This window comes from Lampetra planeri, chromosome 35, assembly GCF_965212315.1.
Source record: "Lampetra planeri chromosome 35, kcLamPlan1.2.h2, whole genome shotgun sequence".
NCBI classification, from domain to species: Eukaryota; Metazoa; Chordata; class Hyperoartia; order Petromyzontiformes; family Petromyzontidae; genus Lampetra; species Lampetra planeri.
The window spans coordinates 10,641,655-10,666,073 of record NC_136141.1 but is presented as its reverse complement, the minus strand read 5'-3'; the positions used below and the strand labels follow the sequence as shown (position 1 = coordinate 10,666,073).

Genomic DNA, 24,419 nt, shown 5'->3' with positions numbered 1-24,419 from the left:
GTGCGTTTAAGAGTATTTGGCTGCTATAAATTTCACATAAGCCACTTCGTTGGGCTATCATTTGTGATGCCCAGGTTGCTTCTGAAAAAGAGCTACGTAGCTCAGTGAGTACCTGGTAAAATAATCGTAAAAAAATTGTCAAACATCCCCTACGAACGAAACGGCGTGGGAAAAAGCCTCATCTGTCATCGTGCCTCCGACGAGCGCGGTTTGCTCCGTGCGGCGCAAAGGAAGTTTAACGTATGTACGAGGGCTGTTGCCGCTGCCCTTTGCTTCACCGGGCAGTGGCTACACTCAGAAGCGGGAGGGAGAATGCGGGGGGGCAGGGGGACCATTCTCCTGCAGCGCGTTGGTGAGTCACTCGTCGAAAATAACACTCGGACAATTGCCAATTGCTCAAAACACAACCGAGAGTGATCGTCAGGACCGCTGCCCGGGAGAGGAAATGCGTTAGCAGCCAGGCGACAATTTGGGCGAACGGCCCCTTTGCTGTCCATTATCGGATCTCTAAGCCCGCACGCGTCACCCGGGGGTAAAGCCACGGCCACAGAGGACCCCAACAGCGGATTTAGCCGGGAGGTTGCGGCGTCCCTGAGCATCGATCCCTTCCCTTGCCCCCCCCCCCCGCATCGACCCCCACTGGGCAGCGGTGGTGGTGACGACGCCGGCGAAGCTGTCAAAGTGAACGGAGCGGCAGGGGCCACCAGCGGGCAGGGTGAGCGTGATGGTGCTTGTCGATGAGCTTCAGGACGGTCGCACACCCGGGAGTTGGTTCCTGCGTTTGCGACGTCCGCGAGTCACACGCAGATGTCTTTTTACGATCAGGCGAATGGCGCACACTTAAAATTTTACGAGCGTGTAAGGATACAACAGACTGTAAACAGTGGGAACAACACCTAGATTCGTGAGGGTAGAATCAATGGTGTGAAGTTTGCCAGGTTAATCAGTACATGGCCAGCAATGACACCTGACCTTCGGCACACGCCTTCGCCTCTCGGCAATTTAACCTAATTCCCATCGCCATAAAGTCTGCCTGCGCGGGTCGTGCGCTCCCCATTCAGATCCTCGGCACGGTTCTGCCACGTGCACGGAGTGTGCCTGATGAAGGGAGCATCATACCGTGGATACATTTCGAAGCGCTTCACCGTTAATCATTTACCGTTAATCTCGTCCACGACATCCAAATGCCTCAAGTTTAAATACTTCAGCCAAAGCTATTCCACAAGGTGTATGCAGAAGATTGCATCAAATGGGGAAAAATAAATCAGCTCGCCCAATGACAGTTAATTTTTTTTGTCGACGATAAATAAAAACACAAAGCATTCTTGTCCACCCCAATGCTGGACGAGCCGTCCTCCGCGAGGAGTGAAACTCGCAACATCCCCCCACGTCGTCCAAGCGGGTCCCCTCGGCTCGTCCGGCGGTGTCCCTGCGGCCAGCGACACGGCGGCCGCTCCCGGCGAGGCCTCCGCGGCGAACACCACGAGGCCCACGAAGACAAAATGTTCCACCCCAGCCCCCTCCCCCCCGTGTGGCCTCCACAGACTGATGGGGCAAGTGCTGTTGGCGAGTAGCGGCACCTACGAAGGCTGACACGACGCACGAGGGGAGGGGGGGTTGCCAACACCACGCCCGGCCGCCTTTGTCTCCCCAGTGGTGCCTACGAGGTCCACGCGCGCACCGTTACCGGCACCGCGCCCCGAGGTCACAAACCCACAGCCACCTCCCCCGGCAGGGCGACTGATTACCAACGTTTCAAGGATCAATTCGTTCTTTTGTCAAATTTACACTGTCTCAATTGTGCAAATGAATATTCTCTGCGAGCCGAACCGTAACATCGGCATAAGACGGGCACACAATCGGCATGAGACGGGCACACAATCGGCATAAGACGGGCACACAATCTCCATAAGACGGACACACAATCGGCATACGTCGTTAAACAACCGAGGCGCGTGGTGCGGTACGCGCGTCTCCTCGAGTGATTTTAAATCGACGGGGAGACCCAAAACACCTCCCTCGGTCCCAAGAGGCAGCGGCGCGTCAAGGCCACGGCAGACGAGGCCGGAGAGGCCGAGGGCTGTGGTCAAACAGCTCGGACATCGCCCAGAAGCCAGAGGGGGCGCGCACGCACGGACGCACACGCGGCGTTTTGAAAAGGAGCTCGTGAATAAGGCGGCTGGCCGGCGAAGCGGCGTGGATTGTACCCGGGGCACCCGCGGGCACCCGGGGCACCCAGAGCCCGCGGGCACCGCAACAGGAATCGCGGCGCACGTGGCGGGCACGCCGGGTCGCTCCGTCAGGTTGCAAGGCGCTGGGGACGTACCTCGCCAGCTTCGCCTCCCACTTCTCACGCTCCCCGCCCCCCCGCAGGCGACTCGGCGGTTGATTTTCCCTTCTTTCTTCCGTCGTCAAAAAAAATAAACTTTTGAAGCCCTGATTTAAAGGTCACGTGACAACAACAAAAATCCACCAAACCAAAAAACTAAATCTCTGCCGCTCAGTGGCTCGGAACGGCGCGGCAGGAATTCGTGGGGCACGCGCCCCCCCCCCCACGCGGGACGTGCCGAGCGGGCCCCCCCCTACGCAAGACGTGTCGAGCGGGCCCCCCGCAGGCCCCCGTTAGACCCCGGGCCCCATCGCCGCCCGCGGGAGAAGAGGGCCACGCGGCCTCAGCAGCCTCCACGTGCGGTCGCTCCGGAGAGAGCCGCGAGCACGAGCCCCCAACCAGAGACCCCGGCGCACGTGTTCACAAGTCCAGATAAATAAATAGATTTCGTGCCATGATTTTTTCTTAAAAATCTCCCTTTTTCTTTCTCTTCGGAGAACCACTTCTTGCCTTGACGTTGCCCACGAGTGGAAGCAGACCCCCAGCGAGATGCACGCGGGGCTGGCGCGCAGAGCGCACGTCACTCCCTCTCTCCTCCCTCTTGCTCTTCTCGCACAACAACACTGCCACAAGATGGCCACTGCTCAACCAGGGCTCTTACATCGGTCACGTGGGGGCCCCTCCTCCTCCTCCCCCGCAACACGAATGCAGCACACGCGGACGCACGCATGGACACACACGCACGCACGGCCACACGCTGCACACAATCACCACGTGACCGCAGAGAGCGCCTCCCTCCTCTCCCACCCCCCACCTCCCTCTAATCCGAGTGGCTCCCCCCCCACCACCTCTCGCCTGGCTTGGAAACGCCGTGGGGGTTTTGTGTCAACAAACACGGCGGCGTCCTGCGCGCACGACGTCGCCGGAGATGGGCGGCGGCGGGGGGGCGCGATACGAGGTGTGACCAGGGCGACCCGTGACCTTGAGCCGTGAACTCGCAGAGGAATTCGGTCACCCGCACGCCTCAAATTCGACTTCTCTCTGCGACCCACGGTGGCAATTGTGGGTTCTTTCGTCGCGATCGTCAAATGTCACCGGTCTCCCTCGATGCGTGGACGCGATCTCATCCGGTACTTTGCGATCGTAGAAATGAGCTCGTGATGTTTAAACCATCGGGGTATGTTTACACTTATCTTGCGGCCGGCGCGGAGGGGCACGTTTAAGTAAAAACGAAAATGTTTTAGTCCTTCAGCCTCCCGGTCGGGTCGTCACCGTCAAAGGGAGTTCACAAGTAACTAGAACGTTTGCCACCGAAATCCTGAGCTGTGAAGAGACATCCGCCACCCAGAGGCACTGCCCCGTCCCCTTCCAAGGGGCCCGCACGGGCCGCTCGCGGGAGAACGTGGCAGGAGGGGACATTCAGACGTCGGCGCGACGAGAAAACTGGGGACGCGACGCCGCAGCCAAAACGCGACGTGGATTTTGCGCCTTTTTGTGCCGACGAAGGCCTCCCCCATACCGAGTCGTTGGCGGTGGTGTCGTGTTTCATTTTGACCGCGCTTCACCGCCCACAGTGCGGGTGGGTGATGGGGTCAAGGGGACGAGGCTCGCGACCGGTTTTCAAAATATCGCCGCCACTGCTGTACGCCGGCCGGCGTGCCACCGCTCCCACCCGCCCCCCACCGACGTATCTAACACCAAGCCCCATACGCGTTTAGCGCACACTGCAGGACCCCCCCTCCTCTCTCAGCCTCTTCATAACAACAACAAACTCTCCAAGCCCTGCCACGCGGCGCTCCACGCTCTACCAACAGCGACCCCCAACTTGACGAGAATATTTTCAGAGTTATTCCGTAGCCATGGCGACCGCTATTGTGACCACGCCCTCCGCGTTCAAATCCGATTGGTCGCCACCGGTCACGAGGCGGAGGCCTCAACCCAACGCCCCCCCCCTCCCGACTCTCGCCCCACCCCCCAACTGACCCATCAAAGACCCCTGTGTAGCTCCAACAGGCTTCTGGAGCAAGTGCTGTTAGCGAGCACCTATGAAGGACGGCACAAGAGGGGGTGGTTGGCCAACACCACGTCTGGCCGCCTTTGTCTTCCTAAGTGGCGATGTTTACACCGCACCAGGTATTCGTTTGAGGCCGAGTCGACCTAGGGGAAGCCCAGGACCGGTTGAGATAATCGCCACCGGTGTTGGCCGTGAGCGGGAATCGCCCACCCAGCCACAAACCAACTCGCCCACCCAGCCACGGACCAACTCGCCCACCCAGCCACGAACCAACTCGCCCACCCAGCCACGGACCAACTCGCCCACCCAGCCACGGACCAACTCGCCCACCCAGCCACGAACCAACTCGCCCACCCAGCCACGAACCAACTCGCCCACCCAGCCACGGACCAACTCGCCCACCCAGCCACGAACCAACTCGCCCACCCAGCCACGAACCAACTCGCCCACCCAGCCAAGGACCAACCCGCCCACCCAGCCACGAACCAACTCGCCCACCCAGCCACCCGCAGCAGCTGAACCACTCCCGTCAGAGTCCACACGTGGGACCCCACCCCGAGCCGTGCAGCCAACAACCACACCCGGCGGCCCTTCCCGTGGAATGTGACTCACTTTGAGCGGCTGGCACAGGAAGGCATGGGGGGGGGGAGAAAGACAACATGAAAATCGTTCGTAATTTACAGCAATAACTCAGCCACCACGCAACGCCAAAGTGGCCGCTGTTAGGCTCAAGTCTTGCGCTGAAGCCCGCGATCGGTGCGGTTACACAGGAAGCTGTTTTTGTTTCTGGGCACAGGGTCCAGTCTTGGCTACTCGCTGCCTAACAAAGTCTCGGCCGAGTTTTGGCGAGTGCACAATTAATTTGCGCGACTGTACTCAGAGATTTTCAACGGAGGCAGCAGTGGCCCAGCAAATGCATCGGGAGGGGAGCTGTGGGGGGTTTTGGACGCAGTATATTCCAGACACGTTGACCAAGGAGGTAATTACGGGTGGATCACAACAATAACGGGCCAGCAGCTGTTTTACCATGGTTTTAGAGCTTATTTGTGACAATCGCCGGTCATAATAGTGTAAGTTTCAATATTAGTTTTCCTGTCACCGTGGATTCTAACACGGGGTGCGTTCTCTGACGTTCCGTACTTCTGGTTTTTCAGGTCAGGGTCTCGGCTCGAATGCGCTTCGGGGCAGTCCCCGTCGTCTTCCGTGCCGCACGGTGGCCCCGAGGCGGCGGTCTAAATTCCACATTGAGACGGCGGAGGCCGGGTGCTCTCTCCATCACCGCAACAACAACAACCACCACCACCACTGTTGCCTTGCCACACGGCGTGGTGACTGCACACCGATCGTATCCACCCCGGGACGACGCCGAGTCGCGTCAACCCAACGACTTCGATCGCGCGATCTCTGCCGACGTTTGCAGCCGGCCGGTTGTTACCGCACGCTGCGCCCAAAGTCTCGTGGCCAACTCAACAGCGACGAAGATGAAACGTCGAAACAGCCGCCGCCCCGCACCTGGCGAGCCGCGACACGGCCGTTTAATCCGAAGCCAGCCGAGACGCGCCTCTACCCCCGAACCCCACGGGCCTTTTACTTTTTTTTTCCAGCTCTCTTAAGGCTGCGGCGTCAAATCCACATTTGATCGGTGGAGGGGTGGCTTTGTGAACACAAGAGGCGCCTTCGCTGCGCCCAGCTGACACGGACACACGGCACGGACACACGACACGGACACGCGATCATCTGTGACACCACTGATCTTGCCACTGGCTCCATCTGTCAACCGCACAAAGACCCCCGTATAGTCTTTCAACAATTTGTTCAGCCAAGTACTGTTGGCGTTAGCGAGCACCCATGAAGGGCAGCACGGCACACATGGGGCTGCGTGGCCAGCACCACGCCCGACTTAGGGGAGGCCCAGGACCGATTCAGATAATCACCACAGGTGTTGGCCGTGAGCGGGAATGAAACTCGTTGGTTCGTAACGCAGCGCTCTAACCGCCGTGCAACACCATAATTGCCGTCATCACACCGGATATTTCCACTTAAGGTTACAACAGTGGTTCAGGGTTAACCATGAACTTTTAGATCTACGAACACGAGCCTGGTGAATGAAACAGACCTCAACGTTCAGATTTTTTCGAGCGGCCGAGCGCCCGTGCCCACCAGCGGTGCCGAGGAGGGACCCTTTATGCCAGGGGTCCCCAACCGGGCCGCACAGCAAGAGGTGAGCGGTGAGTCCGTGCGTGGCCCGCCCCCATTGGTTTATTTACTACTTGCGTCCGCGCCTCTTTCCCGCACTGCGCACTTGTCTCAGTCACAGTGTTGGTGAGCACACAAGCTGCTAACCCCTAGTAGCCAATATGAGTAAAAAACAAACGTCGCTGGAGAGCTTCTTTGAAAAGGGGGAAAGACCGAATGATGAACACCCCCCCCCCCCCCGGTCTGTGAAAAAATTGTCTGCAAAAAGGTATGGGGACCGCTGCTCTACTCGACAGGTGTCGCCACCATTTTATGACATCTGGTTCCCCACCTCGCCCGTGACTGACCCGCGCCCATCTTAGCGCTCCCCTCATACGAAAGACGCAGTGCCATGCGATTAAGCACTCCGCTGCTCGGATATATGGAACTGCCTCCCTGAACACATTATCGGCGAGATCACCGATTCTGCTCTTCACGCCTTCGAACGCCGAGCACACACATGGACATCTCCTAACTTCACCGCACGCCTTGTAGGACTACGGAGTCTTTGAGCTGCAGTGAACCAATGATGATGCCGATCGGACGTACCAATGTCTGAGATGGCTAATTGTTCGCAATTGCACCTAATAAAAAATATTCACGCGCCCCCTTGCACCGGCTCAAACGCGCTTCTGCGCCGTGCGTCGCCGAGCTGCGCGGCCGGCAGAAACGTTCGCCGAGTGCAACGCCGCCGCTGGCGCAGTCGATCCCACGGGCAGCACGTGGCACAGCGGCACACGCGCCACTTTGCACCATCTTGGGAACGCCCAGCTTGCTTCTGCGTAGCCGCGACCTCACTCTCACGCACAGGAGCGTGCAGCCAGACGCTGCCCCAAGCGCTGCACAAACTTTCGTTGATCCGTCATCCCCGCACAGCCATCCACGACATTTGGTGCAGCCGAGCCTTCGAACGGTCCTCGTACAGCGTGGTCCAGATGTCGTCTTATGATCCCCCCCATAAACTGGAACACTCTGTAGATCGGCCCGAATGGGCACCTAGTATACAGGAGGTCGTTGATCCATTCCAACCTTGATCCTTGTGTGAACATTATCTCCCCGTGGTCATGTGAATTTTTCTCTGGGTCCTCCGGTTTTTCCCTCCACATTTACAACGTGCGTTTAGAGTATTTGGCTGCTCTACATTTCCACGTGATAAGCCACTGTGCTGAGCTATCATTTGCTGCCCGGTCGCTTCTGAAAAAGAGCACGATAGCTCAGCGGGCCTTACCTGGTAAAATAAAATAAGTAGTTAGTTGAGTATAAACGCTTCTTTAATCCGCTGCACTTCAGCTGCAGCACTCAACGCCGCATCTGAAGGCACGCGCTGAACGTTCGCAGGCGAGAGTGAAAAGTTAATAGAAATATTTGCTACGGTGCCCAAAGTTAACAGCACAAATATACGGCGATTGCAATATCAGTCAACAAATGTCTCATCAGAGGCTTTCGATATCACGGTTCAGTTCCTCTACAGAGCCGCCGCCGCCACAGTCGTCGGCCTGAAACTTCCTCCCACCGCTGGGCAAAGGCCCACGCGGGGCGTGCCCCACTGCGCTGCGAGTCCCCAAGGCGGCCGCGGTGGCCAGCGGGGAGCCTCTCGTGTTCAGGCCCGGGCCGCTCTCGGAAATCTCTTTGCCTCCAAGACAAACCGGGGCAGATAAAGAACCACACCCTTCCCTGACTAAAGATCCCCCGTGTAGCCTTAACAGACTATTGGGGGGCAACCCCCCCCCACTCCCCGTATGAATCTTCATGCCCTCCCCCCTGGCCACACACACGTGGTCCCTGCCTAGGTGGGGCAGCCACCCCAATTCTCCCCCCTTCACTGGGCCCAACTCTGGCTGCTGTTCGCCCAGTTTCCGTTCCCCCCCCCCGGCCCACCATCATCCCTGTTCTGCGATCGACGTTTTGGAACCGGGCTCGCGTCGAGTTGCAATGAAAACATCGGACGAAAAAAAAAACGGACCGTCGGGGCGAGCGCAGTCACAGCACGCGCTGACGAAGGCCGGCACGGCACACGAGGAGGAGGAGGTGGGGCGGTCAGCACCCCACGCGCACGGCCGTCTTCGTCTCCCCGGGTGCTCACTTGAGGCCGAGTCCATCTAGGGGAGGCCCCGTGACCGGTTCAAACATTCGCCACCGTTGTCGGTTGCGAGCGGGAGTCGAAGTCGTGTCCCCGGATTTGTTGCAGTGCGCAAAACCCACTGCACTGCGGGCACCCGCAAATTAAAAAAATTATAACGTGCACTCTATGTAGAACGTGAAATATGATGAGGTTGTACAGGATAACTCTCCTTATACGTTATCTCGTATACCCATAAGTGCTGCTATCCGTGGGAGCAGTAGGGTCAATAACCTCTCCTTATCACACCGTGGCCCTGTTCTTCCTATTATCCACTATATTTCCCACAGATAAGGGGAGTAAACTCTAGGAAAAAAATCCCGCAGATAAGAGAACCGCGATACCGGTTGCCCGTGAGACGAGTTCTCCTGCAGCACGAGTAAGCGGTGCTTTTCGCCTCGCGCAGGATTTCGCGACCAACATGATTATTGTTGTTATTATCATTAACAACAGATTTTTGGATCAGATCGCGCGAGTAAAACGTGTTTCGTTAAACCCTCCTCCAGCCAACATTTTCAGCTTTCTTGCACCTGTTTGATGATGATGCTGGTTGTGACTAGCAGTCAAACGTCCGCACTCAATTGTCAAACGTTTTGTGGATCGCTCTCCAACAACATTACCGGTGGTGATGCTAAAGCAGAAATAAATTGACCCGTTTGTTCATCACGTGACAACTCTATTACTTGGCTATGTCGGGAGGAGGGGGATTTGTGACGCAACATTTTACTTACAACCAAAAATCTATTCATCATCATCACGATTCATGGGCAGAGAGCCCATAGGTGTCCACTGCACTTTTCGCCATCTGTTTCCACTTTCTTCTGCCTTGTGCCCATTTGCTCAAGTAGCGGCCACATCTTTCTGGCACCAATCTCTTACGTCGTCGTCAAGACGTTCTCTGTGAGGTCTTCCTCTCTTTCCGGTTACTTCCATTTTTCCAAACAACAACACTTTCAATGTTCCTGTTGTTGTCTATCCTACACGTGTGTTTAAATTGTGCCACCTTCCTTCTCATCACTGCCTGCATCATCAGGTCTTTTGTACTAATTTTATTAATTGTGTTTGTGTTTTCATCGGCCCTCCAGTAAAATTTGGGCCCTGGACAAATGTCCCGTGTTGCTCCCCCCCCCCGCCTCTCAAAATCGGGTTCTGGTTCCGGTGCTCGCGGTCCCCAACGATCCGCGGCCCGGCGATCCAAGCGCAACGACGCGTCCGCCCGTCGGCGCGCGACGCCGGGGCGGCGGCTGCTGCTGCGTTCGCACCGGCACGACCAAGAATAACGGCGCACGCCGCGACACTCGAGGCGCCAAAAATAAACGTCGCCTCCCAACGCCCCCCCCCTCCCCAATGCCGGTCGCGGCCTCGCGTCACCGGGAGAGACAATCTCATCCCGCAGCTGTCGTGGCAACCCCCTGGGAAACGCGCGGCAGCCTCCGCGGCAACGCGCATCGCCCATCCTCGAGGGGGGAGCCCGCGGGGCAACGTGGGCAGGCCGGCACGGTCGCGGCTCCACCAGGTGGCCGGACACTCGAGGCCCGATCTCTCTTCCCCCGCCTTAGAACGTCGCCGTCGTCGCTGCCGCAAGGCTTCGCTCTACCCAGGCGTGACTTGCGCCGAGGCTCGGGACTCGGCATTTCGGAAGGGCCGTGCCGTGATTTCCGCGGTGTTGGGGGACGGCGGCGCTGCTACGCGGTGAGCCATTGGCAGGCGACTGTCCGCCGTTGCGATGTTTGCCCAATGCCAGTGACACTGCACGTGCGCGTGTTGAGCTCGCTATCAGCGAGCGACACAAGTGAACCATTTCTCCCCCAAAGTGCTCGGCGTAATAACGTGGAAAAGACGAAGACAGCCTACGACCAATCTAGCAGTGGATTGAGCATGGCCGATTATGACGATGAGACTTCATATAATGCCTACGACGGGATCACTCGGAATCTGCTCGGTCTTTTCAGATCATGGAAGCTAAGCAGCTTGGAACCTGGAGAGTGCTCCGATGGGTAACGACCATGCATCAATAACGACGCGTTATATAGGCTGTCGTGAGGCTATGTTGTTAGCAGCGCAGCAATATCCGCAAGTGCATGCTCCCCTTCCTTCGCCAACCCTGCACCGAGCGGCGTGGGACCAACGTCGTCAAACAAACCACACGACCCTCCGGGCACGAGGATGCCCCTCGTCCAGCAGTGGATCGGCGAGATCCGGTGCAACGCCCCGCCATAGGAACGTGAAAGTTCCAGTGGCTCAGGGCTGCCCACCAATGGAGATGGGCACCTCCCCCATGCTAACAACGTAAGGAATCGAGGCGAGCACCGGCACCACCACCGCCCCACCGAGCTCGTTACAGACCCCACACAAGAGCCTCCGGGGTTCGACCCCTAAACGCTAACCCCGAATTGGGGAAACCGTGGCTATCTCCGAGCCGCTGCAGATGCAGGCACGGCAGATGCGGCAGTCACGTCCTTCACGGATAGAATAAGAGTCGAGAAAGAGGCTGCCGCGGTCACCAGAGCCGGATGATCGATCGCGCGCTGCCCTCACCCCGCTGCATTTGAAGGTACCGTGACCGACATCCACCAAGTCGCCTCCACAGAGGCAAACGAATGCCTTAGCAACCTCCACAAGACAAAGATCCCCCGTACAGCCTTAACAGACTGTTGGGGCAAGGGCTGTTGGCGAGCGCCTGTGAAGGTCGGCACTGCACACGAGGGGGTTGGGTCCGTCTTTGTCTCCCCAATGGCGATGTTTACACACCGCACCAGGCACTCGTTTGAGGCTGACTCGACCTGTAGGAAGGCCCAGGACCGGATCAGATAATCGTCACTGGCGTTGGCCGCGAGCGGGAATCGAACTCGGGTGGCCGGGTTCGTAACGTGGCGCGCTGACTGCTAACTGCCACTCTTCAAAACCTCGACATGCACACACGTGCACACACATGCACGCATGCTCACTGCTAGTTTCCCCTTGCCATAGGAAAGAAGAAGAAGACCCCCCAGGCTCACGAGAAACCACAGCCGCCTGCACTCGATTAGTCGCGCTCTGCTGCGGGACCGCGACCGGGTGTGGCGTGTTCGCTCCAGCTCAACCCGGCCCACCACCAAACTAAAACTAAACTACAAACAATTTTTTTTATTTTACCACGTAAGGCCCACTGAGCTATGTGGCTTTTTTCCAGAAGCGACCGGGCAGCAAATGATAGCTCAACAAAGTGGCTTATCATGTGGGAAACGTATAGCAGCCAAAAACTCTGAACGTCGATTCTAAATGCGGGGAGAAAATGCAAACTCCAAATATACAGCAGGCATCAGGGTCTGGATCGAACCCACAACCGTGGCACCCTAAAACCCCGGCGTCACTCCGCGCAGCGTTTGCCGCAGCCGACGACAATCGCCAGAGCCAACATCCTCACCATGGGTGAACGACGAGAAGCGTGGAACGAACACGAACGCGGCGTGACTCCTCTTATCCATCCGCAAGGCCCGAGAGCTCTTGTCTAACCGCTACACGACCACCAGAGAGATACACACAGCCATAGATATAATATACACAGCCATATAAAATACGCAGCCAGAGAGATACACACAGCGGAAGAGATACATACAGATGTAGAAATACACACAGCCTTGGAAATACACACAGTGGTAGATATACACACAGCCAGAGAAATACGTATGTACGTTGACCCTCTTTCGCACCGTACGTAGCCAACACACACCAGCACAGTCCGTGTCTGCCCTCAGCACCGATGTCTCGGCAACTCTGTGCAGCTGGGGGACTGGCCTCGCAAGCCACACGTGAACCCAATGGCTCTGCCTTCTTATTCTTCTCTCCTTCTCGACTCATCCTGCGCCGAGGCCGATCAACACAAAATCCAAACATCCGTGCGATTGTGATTCCGATCATAATCGGAGTCAGCTGGAGGCGGTGGCGAATCGGTCCCGTCGCTCGACCTGGTATTCACAACGTTACAACAACAAAAACACTCAACGCCCTCGTGAACAACAGGGGTCGGCAAAAAAAAAATGACGAGCGAGAGGCATTTTGGTTTGAGTTCGGCACAAAACTCTTCTGCATTCCAAGAGCCGTCAAATTGCACGCGATCACACGCGTACGTACAGTACGTCGCGAAGCAGCCCGTCAAAGAGAGAGAGCCGCGTGCGGCTCCGGAGCCGCGGGTTTCTGACCCCTGGCCAGGAACAACAACCGTGGTGGCGTCACAGGGAGACACGTAAAATATCATCGGTGCCTTTCCTCGTTCACGGCGCCATGCCCAGAGGGGACAGAGAGACAGTGTGCACGGTCAGAGTCGGAGATCCCACTGAACGCCACGGGCCCCGATGAGAATCACATTTCTTAAATGTTTTCCGACGATCGGTTTTGTAAACGGGCCAGAAAAAAAGAGGGAAACACCTATTATCATATTTTGGTACTGGCAAAGGAGGTCCCATGATGAAGGCGTATGAATAGTTACACTATTAGTAGCCGTTGAGGAAGAGATCAACCATTTCGATGGTCCAACTATTTTCCACTTCGTCTTCCTGGCCTCTCCTATGGCCCAAACGTCGCCTATGAAGTACTTTTCCTTTAAAGGCCACCGCGTTGTGATTGATGAATTGTGTCGAGATCGTTTTGCTGCCTGCGCTTGCTCACCGCTGCCTTGGCAGCGGCAGTAGTGGCGGCAGCAGCATCACCGGATACTGTGTTGTGTTTACAACAAAACGTGGATAAAAATGGCTCATTTTGTGCAGGCAAGTGCAGATTTTTAGGATCCGCCCGTAGCTCCTCAAGCACGTGGCGACTCAGACGATTGACACGGTGCCACCTCACCTGCGTGGGCAAAGACAACTTTCTCAGAAACTCTGAACAGAAGCGCTGGCGGTGCTGCTCCTCGACGCCGGGCAGAGAGACGCCGACACTCTGCAACAGCAAACATCATCGCGGGCCAAGAGTCCAAAGAACTCGGGAGGAGCCTCGCAAATTTCCAAGGCGAACGGGCGACCGGCACGCGGACGGGACGGCCACCCAGCTCGGCTCACCTCAACCGCACGGCGGGCCGCACTCAGAGACACGGCGATCCCAGCCTGCCGACGGCGGGGGAGACGACCGCGTTGCGGCGCTCACCGATCGGAGTCCCGCGTCACGAGCGGTGGACGCCGGCGGGAGCTCACTCCCACCGGGACCCGCCCAGGCCCCGGTGCGTCGTGCCAACTCCTCCCCCCCAAGGCGCTCGCGTCGCCTCGCCTCGAGAGAGAGCGAGCGAGAGACGATCGCCGTTTGAAATCGGCAAATTGGCGAGGAGGGGTGGGCCTCATCTCGGCTGGGCAACGGATGGGCAGCGCTGTGCGGCTCACACCGTGAAGTGAACGCGCCGATGCGCTCCTGCTGTTGTACGCTGAACTTCCTTCGCACCGCACGCAGCCAACCGTGCTAATCGGAGGTGCTGCTGCTGTTGCTGCTGCTGTTGGCAACGGTGCACAAGCACGACTGACAACAGAAATCTCGTCACGTTCGTCAATAATACTGCGGCGTTAACTGGAACATGCATCTTAGGCGATTTTTTATGTGTGCAATGGCCCTATCTTTGTAACACAAGTGCAAGTGAAGTTAGGGCCATTTCTTGCACATGACCCGGCCCACAGAAGCGTCTTGAGTTTACAGTTAACACACTGTGTGCACTAATTTCACAGCTAAATGAAACACGCAATGGTAACCGGTATTGGGCAAATATCCCAGTGCTGATAAAATCACCTGCAAATTATTCGATTGGGAGTGTACGCAACTTTGTAAGACCACCTCCTGAAGAAGAGTCTTGAGACTCGCCAAGGTATTCATTTGTAAAACAAGCGCAGTAATATCAGTAACAATCAGTGCGCAAAGAAGCGTGCAGGGAGAGACGCACGCTTGGAATTACATTGAGCGAGAGAACATGGCACATGCAGATTAAAATATATATTTTTTATTTTACCAAGTAAGGCCCACTGAGCTATGTAGCTCTTTTTCAGAAGTGACCTGGCCACGAATGATAGCTCAACGAAGTGGCTTATCATCACATGGAAATTCATAGCAACCAAATACTATATATATACATCTTTATAAATGTGGAGGGAAAAGCCAGAGGACCCAGAGAAAAATCCACGGCACCACAGGGATAGACACACGCAAACTCCAAATATACAGCAGCAGAAGTCATGGTTGGGATCGAACCCACGACCTCCTGCATACCAGGCGAGGGAGATAACATCTCCTAGCCACCGAGAATGTACACGGGCCAAAGACCAAATTCAAGCCGGTCAGAAACCCAAGGGGGCGTGAGAATGCTCACGACGTGTGCCAACCACAGCAACCTGCCCAACGCCTTCCTCAGCTACCTGCCCAACGCCTTCCTCAGCTGCCTGCCCAACGCCTTCCTCAGCTGCCTGCCCAACGCATTCCTCAGCTGCCTGCCCAACGCCTTCCTCAGCTGCCTGCCCAACGCCTTCCTCAGCTACCTGCCCAACGCCTTCCTCAGCTACCTGCCCAACGCCTTCCTCAGCTGCCTTCCCAACGCCTTCCTCAGCTGCCTGCCCAACGCCTTCCTCAGCTACCTGCCCGACGCCTTCCTCAGCTACCTGCCCAATACCTTTCTCAGCTACCTGCCCAACGCCTTCCTCAGCTGCCTGCCCAACGCCTTCCTCAGCTACCTGCCCAACGCCTTCCTCAGCTACCTGCCCGATGCCTTCCTCAGCTACCTGCCCGACGCCTTCCTCAGCTACCTGCCCAACACCTTCCTCAGCTACCTGCCCAACACCTTCCACAGCTACCTGCCCAACACCTTCCTCAGCTACCTGCCCAACACCTTCCTCAGCTACCTGCCCAACACCTTCCTCAGCTACCTGCCCAACACCTTCCTCAGCTACCTGCCCAACGCCTTCCACAGCTACCTGCCCAACGCCTTCCTCAGCTACCTGCCCGATGCCTTCCTCAGCTACCTGCCCGACGCCTTCCTCAGCTACCTGCCCAACACCTTCCTCAGCTACCTGCCCAACACCTTCCTCAGCTACCTGCCCGATGCCTTCCTCAGCTACCTGCCCAACACCTTCCTCAGCTACCTGCCCAACACCTTCCTCAGCTACCTGCCCGATGCCTTCTTCAGCTACCTGCCCGACGCCTTCCTCAGCTACCTGCCCAACACCTTCCTCAGCTACCTGCCCAACACCTTCCTCAGCTACCTGCCCAACGCCTTCCTCAGCTACCTGCCCGATGCCTTCCTCAGCTACCTGCCCGACGCCTTCCTCAGCTACCTGCCCAACACCTTCCTCAGCTACCTGCCCAATGCCTTCCACAGCTACCTGCCCAACGCCTTCCTCAGCTACCTGCCCGATGCCTTCCTCAGCTACCTGCCCGACGCCTTCCTCAGCTACCTGCCCAACACGTTCCTCAGCTACCTGCCCAACGCCTTCCTCAGCTACCTGCCCGATGCCTTCCTCAGCTACCTGCCCGACGCCTTCCTCAGCTACCTGCCCAATACCTTCCTCAGCTACCTGCCCAACGCCTTCCTCAGCTACCTGCCCAACGCCTTCCTCAGCTACCTGCCCAACGCCTTCCTCAGCTACCTGCCCAACGCCTTCCTCAGCTACCTGCCCAACACCTTCCTCAGCCACCTGCCTGATGCCTTCCTCAGCTACCTGCCCAACACCTTCCTCAGCTACCTGCCCAACGCCTTCCTCAGCTACCTGCCCAACGCCTTCCTCAGCTACCTGCCCAACGCCTTCCTCAGCTACCTGCCCAACGCCTTCCTCAGCTACCTGCCCAACGCCTTCCTCAGCTACCTGCCCAACACCTTCCTCAGCTACCTGCCCAACGCCTTCCTCAGCTACCTGCCCAACGCCTTCCTCAGCCACCTGCCCAACGCCTTCCTCAGCTACCTGCCCAACGCCTTCCTCAGCTACCTGCCCAACGCCTTCCTCAGCTACCTGCCCAACGCCTTCCTCAGCCACCTGCCCAACGCCTTCCTCAGCTACCTGCCCAACACCTTCCTCAGATACCTGCCCAACACCTTCCTCAGCTACCTGCCCAACGCCTTCCTCAGCTACCTGCCCAACACCTTCCTCAGCTACCTGCCCAATACCTTCCTCAGCTACCTGCCCAACGCCTTCCTCAGCTACCTGCCCGATGCCTTCCTCAGCTACCTGCCCAACGCCTTCCTCAGCTACCTGCCCAACGCCTTCCTCAGCTACCTGCCCAACGCCTTCCTCAGCTACCTGCCCAACACCTTCCTCAGCTACCTGCCCAACGCCTTCCTCAGCTACCTGCCCGATGCCTTCCTCAGCTACCTGCCCAACACCTTCCTCAGCTACCTGCCCAACGCCTTCCTCAGCTACCTGCCCAACACCTTCCTCAGCTACCTGCCCAACGCCTTCCTCAGCTACCTGCCCGATGCCTCCCTCAGCTACCTGCCCGATGCCTTCCTCAGCTACCTGCCCAACGCCTTCCTCAGCTACCTGCCCAACGCCTTCCTCAGCTACCTGCCCGATGCCTTCCTCAGCTACCTGCCCAACACCTTCCTCAGCTACCTGCCCAACGCCTTCCTCAGTTACCTGCCCGATGCCTTCCTCAGCTACCTGCCCAACGCCTTCCTCAGCTACCTGCCCAACACCTTCCTCAGCTACCTGCCCAACGCCTTCCTCAGCTACCTGCCCAACGCCTTCCTCAGCTACCTGCCCGATGCCTTCCTCAGCTACCTGCCCAACGCCTTCCACAGCTACCTGCCCAACGCCTTCCTCAGCTACCTGCCCAACGCCTTCCTCAGCTACCTGCCCGATGCCTTCCTCAGCTACCTGCCCAACACCTTCCTCAGCTACCTGCCCAACGCCTTCCTCAGCTACCTGCCCAACGTCTTCCTCAATCCGATCGCAATGCAAAAGTTGCCACTCAAGTGCGTAAATCACAGTGGGTGGATCGTCTGCTGGCTGTGTCGGGTGGAGAAGTGTACACGACACACATTTTGCTCGCGTGATCAGACACAAATGTTAATTATGGATCGCGATAAAGGTTGCGAAAGTCCTGACTCGTAAATGTGAACATTATGAATCAAATTGTTACTGCGAGTCACGTAGGTAAAAATAAATAATACAAATAATAGAAATAAAATAATAAATCACGACGTTTCGGAGGCAACACAAGTCTCCGTCATCAGGTGGGACCGGCACAGCTAGATTTACTGTATCAATCTAGCTGTGACGGTCCCACCTGATGACGGAGACTTATGTTGCCTCCGAAACGCCGTGATTTATTGATGTTTACACACACACACCGTACCAGTTAATACTTTAAGGCTGAGTCGACCTAGGGGAGGCCCAGAACCGCAAGCGGAAATCGTTCAGCCCTACCGGGTTCAGGTCGGGCTCAACGATTTGGGGAAATTTTATATTTTTCTGACAGATTTTGCGATTTGATTTGATTTGCGATTACATTTTTTAAAGTCAAGTTTCAGTTCAATATTCACTGTGTGATAGATTTAAAACATGTGATGGAGCATTACCACGTGATACTATCTAAATATGAACTGCTCTATATATTCTAATGCAAGGATAAAAACTTAAAAGATATTAATTGCTTCCAACATGTATTTATTCAAATGTTTCAATTGAAATAGAACAATCAAACAGAGAACAATTGTTAAGTTAAATAAAAATAAGTTATAATAAAAATAAAATAGTTCCAATAAGAAAGTAAGAGGACTTCTCAAACCGCAAAAATTTGCAGCCTTTGCGATTTGCTAATCGCATTGTTTCAAATTGCGATTTCGATTTTAAATCGATTAATCGTTCAGCCCTAATTCACGGCGCAGTGCGCTCACCACTCGCGCCACCGCTCTCCTTGGTAAAACCATGCTTGGTGCCAGGCTAGGTGCACTTGGCGAATCTAAAACATCGCGGAAAAGCAACAAACAGAGACTCGAATCGGAAGCCGGGCTCGTCACACACCTACAAAGTGTCACTCTCGCAAAGACAAAGATCCCCCGTATAGCCTTGCGCACACTGTTGGGGCAAGTGCTGCTGTTCGCAAGCACCCGTGGACAGCCGGCAAGGGCGCACGAGGCGGTGTGGCCAGCACCACGCCGGGCCGTCTTTGTCTCCCCCCCCCGCCACGTGGCGATGTTGTACACGCCGCGCCAGGTACTCATTTGATGCCGAGTCAACCTAGGGGGGGGGGGGAGGCCCTGGATCGGTTTAGATACCCGCCGCTACCGCTATTGGTCGTAAGCGGGAATCGAACACGGGTTTTGGGGTTTGTAGCGGAGCGCGCTAACCGCTGCGCCACCGCTCCCCACACACAACACGCACACACACCCAACACACACACAACACTCACACACACCCACCACACACCCAACACTCACACACACCCAACACACACCCAACACTCACACACACCCAACACACACCCAACACTCACACACACCCAACACACACCCAACACTCACACACACCCAACACACACCCAACACTCACACACACCCAACACACACCCAACACTCACACACACCCAACACACACCCAACACTCACACACACCCAACACTCACACACACCCAACACACACCCAACACTCACACACACCCAACACTCACCCAACACTCACACACACCCAACACTCACCCAACACTCACACACACCCAACACTCACCCAACACTCACCCAACACTCACACACACCCAACACTCACCCAACACTCACACACACCCAACACTCACACTCACCCAACACTCACACACACCCAACACTCACACTCACCCAACACTCACACACACCCAACACTCACACACACCCAACACTCACACACACCCAACACACACACCAGTCACACACACCCAACACACACACCAGTCACACACACCCAACACACCCAACACTCACACACACCCAACACACCCAACACTCACACACACCCAACACACCCAACACTCACACACACCCAACACACACAACAGTCACACACACCCAACACACACAACAGTCACACACACCCAACACACACAACAGTCACACACACCCAACACACACAACAGTCACACACACCCAACACACACAACAGTCACACACACCCAACACACACAACAGTCACACACACCCAACACACACAACAGTCACACACACCCAACACACACAACAGTCACACACACCCAACACACACAACAGTCACACACACCCAACACACACAACAGTCACACACACCCAACACACACAACAGTCACACACACCCAACACACACAACAGTCACACACACCCAACACACACAACAGTCACACACACCCAACACACACAACAGTCACACACACCCAACACACACAACAGTCACACACACCCAACACACACAACAGTCACACACACCCAACACACACAACACTCACACACACCCAACACACACACCAGTCACACACACCCAACACACACACCAGTCACACACACCCAACACACACAACACTCACACACACCCAACACACACAACACTCACACACACCCAACACACACAACACTCACACACACACACAACACTCACACACACACCCAACACTCACACACACACACCCAACACACACACCCACACACACCCAACACTCACACACACCCAACACACACCCAACACTCACACACACCCAACACTCACACACACCCAACACACACCCAACACTCACACACACCCAACACACACCCAACACACACAACAGTCACACACACCCAACACACACAACAGTCACACACACCCAACACACACAACAGTCACACACACCCAACACACACAACAGTCACACACACCCAACACACACAACAGTCACACACACCCAACACACACAACAGTCACACACACCCAACACACACAACAGTCACACACACCCAACACACACAACAGTCACACACACCCAACACACACAACAGTCACACACACCCAACACACACAACAGTCACACACACCCAACACACACAACAGTCACACACACCCAACACACACAACAGTCACACACACCCAACACACACAACAGTCACACACACCCAACACACACAACAGTCACACACACCCAACACACACAACAGTCACACACACCCAACACACACAAGTCACACACACCCAACACACACAACAGTCACACACACCCAACACACACAACAGTCACACACACCCAACACACACAACAGTCACACACACCCAACACACACAACAGTCACACACACCCAACACACACAACAGTCACACACACCCAACACACACAACAGTCACACACACCCAACACACACAACAGTCACACACACCCAACACACACAACAGTCACACACACCCAACACACACAACACTCACACACACCCAACACACACAACACTCACACACACCCAACACACACAACACTCACACACACCCAACACACACAACACTCACACACACCCAACACACACAACACTCACACACACCCAACACACACAACACTCACACACACCCAACACACACAACACTCACACACACCCAACACACACAACACTCACACACACCCAACACACACAACACTCACACACACCCAACACACACAACACTCACACACACCCAACACACACACACAACACTCACACACACCCAACACACACAGCAGTCACACACACCCAACACACACACACACCCAACACACACAGCAGTCACACACACCCACACACACAACAGTCACACACACCCAACACACACAACAGTCACACACACCCAACACACACAACAGTCACACACACCCAACACACACAACAGTCACACACCCAACACACACACACACCCAACACACACAACACTCACACGCACCCAACACACACCCAACACACACAACACTCACACACACCCAACACACACACACACCCAACACACACAACAGTCACACACACCCAACATACACAACAGTCACACACACCCAACACACACAACAGTCACACACACCCAACACACACAACAGTCACACACCCAACACACACAACACTCACACACACCCAACACACACAACACTCACACACACACAACACTCACACACACCCAACACACACAACACTCACACACACAACACTCACACACACAACACTCACACACACACAACACACACAACACTCACACAACACACACAACACTCACACACACCCAACACACACACACACCCAACACACACAACAGTCACACACACCCAACATACACAACAGTCACACACACCCAACACACACAACAGTCACACACACCCAACACACACAACAGTCACACACCCAACACACACAACACTCACACACACCCAACACACACAACACTCACACACACACAACACTCACACACACCCAACACACACAACACTCACACACACAACACTCACACACACAACACTCACACACACACAACACACACAACACTCACACAACACACACAACACTCACACACACACACAACACTCACACACACACACAACACTCACACACAACACTCACACACTCACACACAACACTCACACACTCACACACACCCAACACTCACACACACACAACACTCACACACACCCAACACACACACAACACACACAACACTCACACACACCCAACACACACCCAACACACACAACACTCACACACACCCAACACACACAACACTCACACACACACAACACTCACACACAACACTCCACCACGCTGCTGCGTTCTGCGCCCCGAGCGAGCGTCACGGAAGGATCCACGGAACGCGTTCCGAGAGGCGCCGCCGCCGCACGCCGAGAGGAGACGGAGCTACGGAATCGGCGTTTTCGTGGCACCCACGAGTGCGGCGATCGCAGAGACGTTGAAGGCCCCTGGTGATGGTGGTGATGATGGTGATGGTGGTGATGATGATGATGGTGGTGATGATGATGGTGGTGATGATGATGATGGTGGTGATGGTGGTGGTGATGATGGTGGTGATGGTGGTGATGATGGTGATGATGGTGATGATGGTGGTGATGATGATGGTGGTGATGGTGGTGATGATGGTGATGATGATGGTGGTGATGGTGATGATGGTGGTGATGATGTTGGTGGTGATGGTGGTGATGGTGGTGATGGTGGTGGTGATGATGGTGGTGATGGTGGTGATGATGGTGATGATGGTGATGATGGTGGTGATGGTGATGATGATGGTGGTGATGGTGGATGGTGGTGATGGTGGTGATGATGATGATGGTGGTGATGGTGGTGGTGGTGGATGGTGGTGATGGTGGTGATGATGATGATGGTGGTGGTGATGGTGGTGGTGATGATGGTAGTGGTGATGGTGGTGATGATGATGATGGTGGTGGTGGTGATGGGTCTGGAGCCGTTGGCGCCAACGGCTCCAGACCCACGGGAGCCGCGTGGGTTTGTCAAGTCGCGAACTCGTTGTAAGTCGCCCGTGTGGAGTTTGGAGAGCTCTCACCTCTGTGCTGCTGCTGCTGTTGATGATGTTGTTGTTGATGATGTTGTTGACATGAGCTTTTCTCCCGACCCTGCGCGCCATCATCACCACCGCCAACCCAACCCCGACCACGACGAGTCTGAGGGCTGCCCCCACCCCCCTTCTGCTCTCGCTCGCCGAGGGAGAATCCGACGCGGCCGTGAGCTCCTCTCGCGTCCAATTTACAGCGAACTCGCAACGGTGTCTCCACCCCCCTCTCCTCCTCCTCGTCGTCGTCGTCTTCCCTCGCTCCCAACTCCAGCGAACGCCTCCCCCGTGGCCCTCGCGTGCCGCTGGCGCCCCCTGGCGGACTCGGCTGGTCTCGCGCTGCCCCCTCGAGTCCACGTGGCGGGCGGGCGGGGAGCGGCACGCGACGGTGATTTGAAACCAAACCGGGCAAACCGGTGAACGTGCAAACGTTGGGGGTCAAAGTGTCGCCCCCCCCCCCAACGTGTCGCCCCCAAAGTGTTGTCGCCCCCCCCCCCAACGTGTCGCCCGCAACGTGTTGCAGTGGCTGATACACAAATGTACAATGAAAAGCTCTCTCCAGTAGTGGTGCGACTGTGGTCATCCAGAACAGACCGTACCACGCGTCACGACGCAATGCCCCGATCCACAAATACGAAGGAGACATCACAGCGATGATGTTGATGCTGCTGGTGCTGCACTACTCCGCTTGCCCCTGACGCGGTTGTCTGGCTTGACCACCTTGAATGTGAAGTCGTGGTCGTTGTTCTGCATCTACATCAGCCGTACGATAGTAGAAGAATACCTGGTCACACAAAATAAAATTGCAAGATAGCAGGGTCGTTGCGAAGGTAACTAGATGACTCGGCCGGTGAATGTCACAGCCCGGACCAAAACACGAGGCCAACACGAAGAGGGCGCTTCAGACCTGCGCTGGGCCCGTGCGCGGCGCTCAGACCACGAGGAGCCGTTCCCACGGGCGAGAAGCCCAAATCGGGTGAGGCTTGGCGCGTACCCACATTTCACCCCACCGCGGAGATTCCACGAATTGTCGCCATATCAGGTTCGCGAGTCCGGGATGTTTGACACCGAGATGGGTGTATCGGCCTCGAGTGGCCGGCAGGGCTCACGTGATCTCATTGCATCGAACATTCACGAATAGAAAAACGTCGATCCTCACTGCACGCTTGTATTGCGAGCCTAATAATCGACATCAATGAAGCAAAGCATGTCCACAGCTACGGCGTGCACGGGGCGACGCTGGCAAAGGTGGAGGGATTCCTCGCCAAGTCACGATTGTCTCATCAT

At 56.0% G+C, this 24,419-nt stretch overlaps 1 protein-coding gene across 4 annotated transcripts in view; it reads right to left on the bottom strand.

The window, feature by feature from the left end:
* Positions 1–23,379, bottom strand: part of LOC144730392 (uncharacterized) — a 67,731-nt gene extending 44,352 nt beyond the window's left edge. For 2 of the 4 annotated variants that reach the window (XM_078611190.1, XM_078611192.1), the window contains exon 1: positions 2,327–3,097. Coding sequence is in view for 1 of the 4 variants with exons in the window: in XM_078611189.1 (XP_078467315.1) it covers positions 23,127–23,210 (84 nt within the window). In the remaining 3 variants the exon portion in view is untranslated. Of the gene's footprint in view, positions 1–2,326; positions 3,098–13,730; positions 13,807–23,126 lie in introns of those variants that run through there. The other 2 variants (XM_078611189.1, XM_078611191.1) reach the window with 2 other exon arrangements.
* Between the last annotated feature and the right edge of the window lie 1,040 nt (positions 23,380–24,419).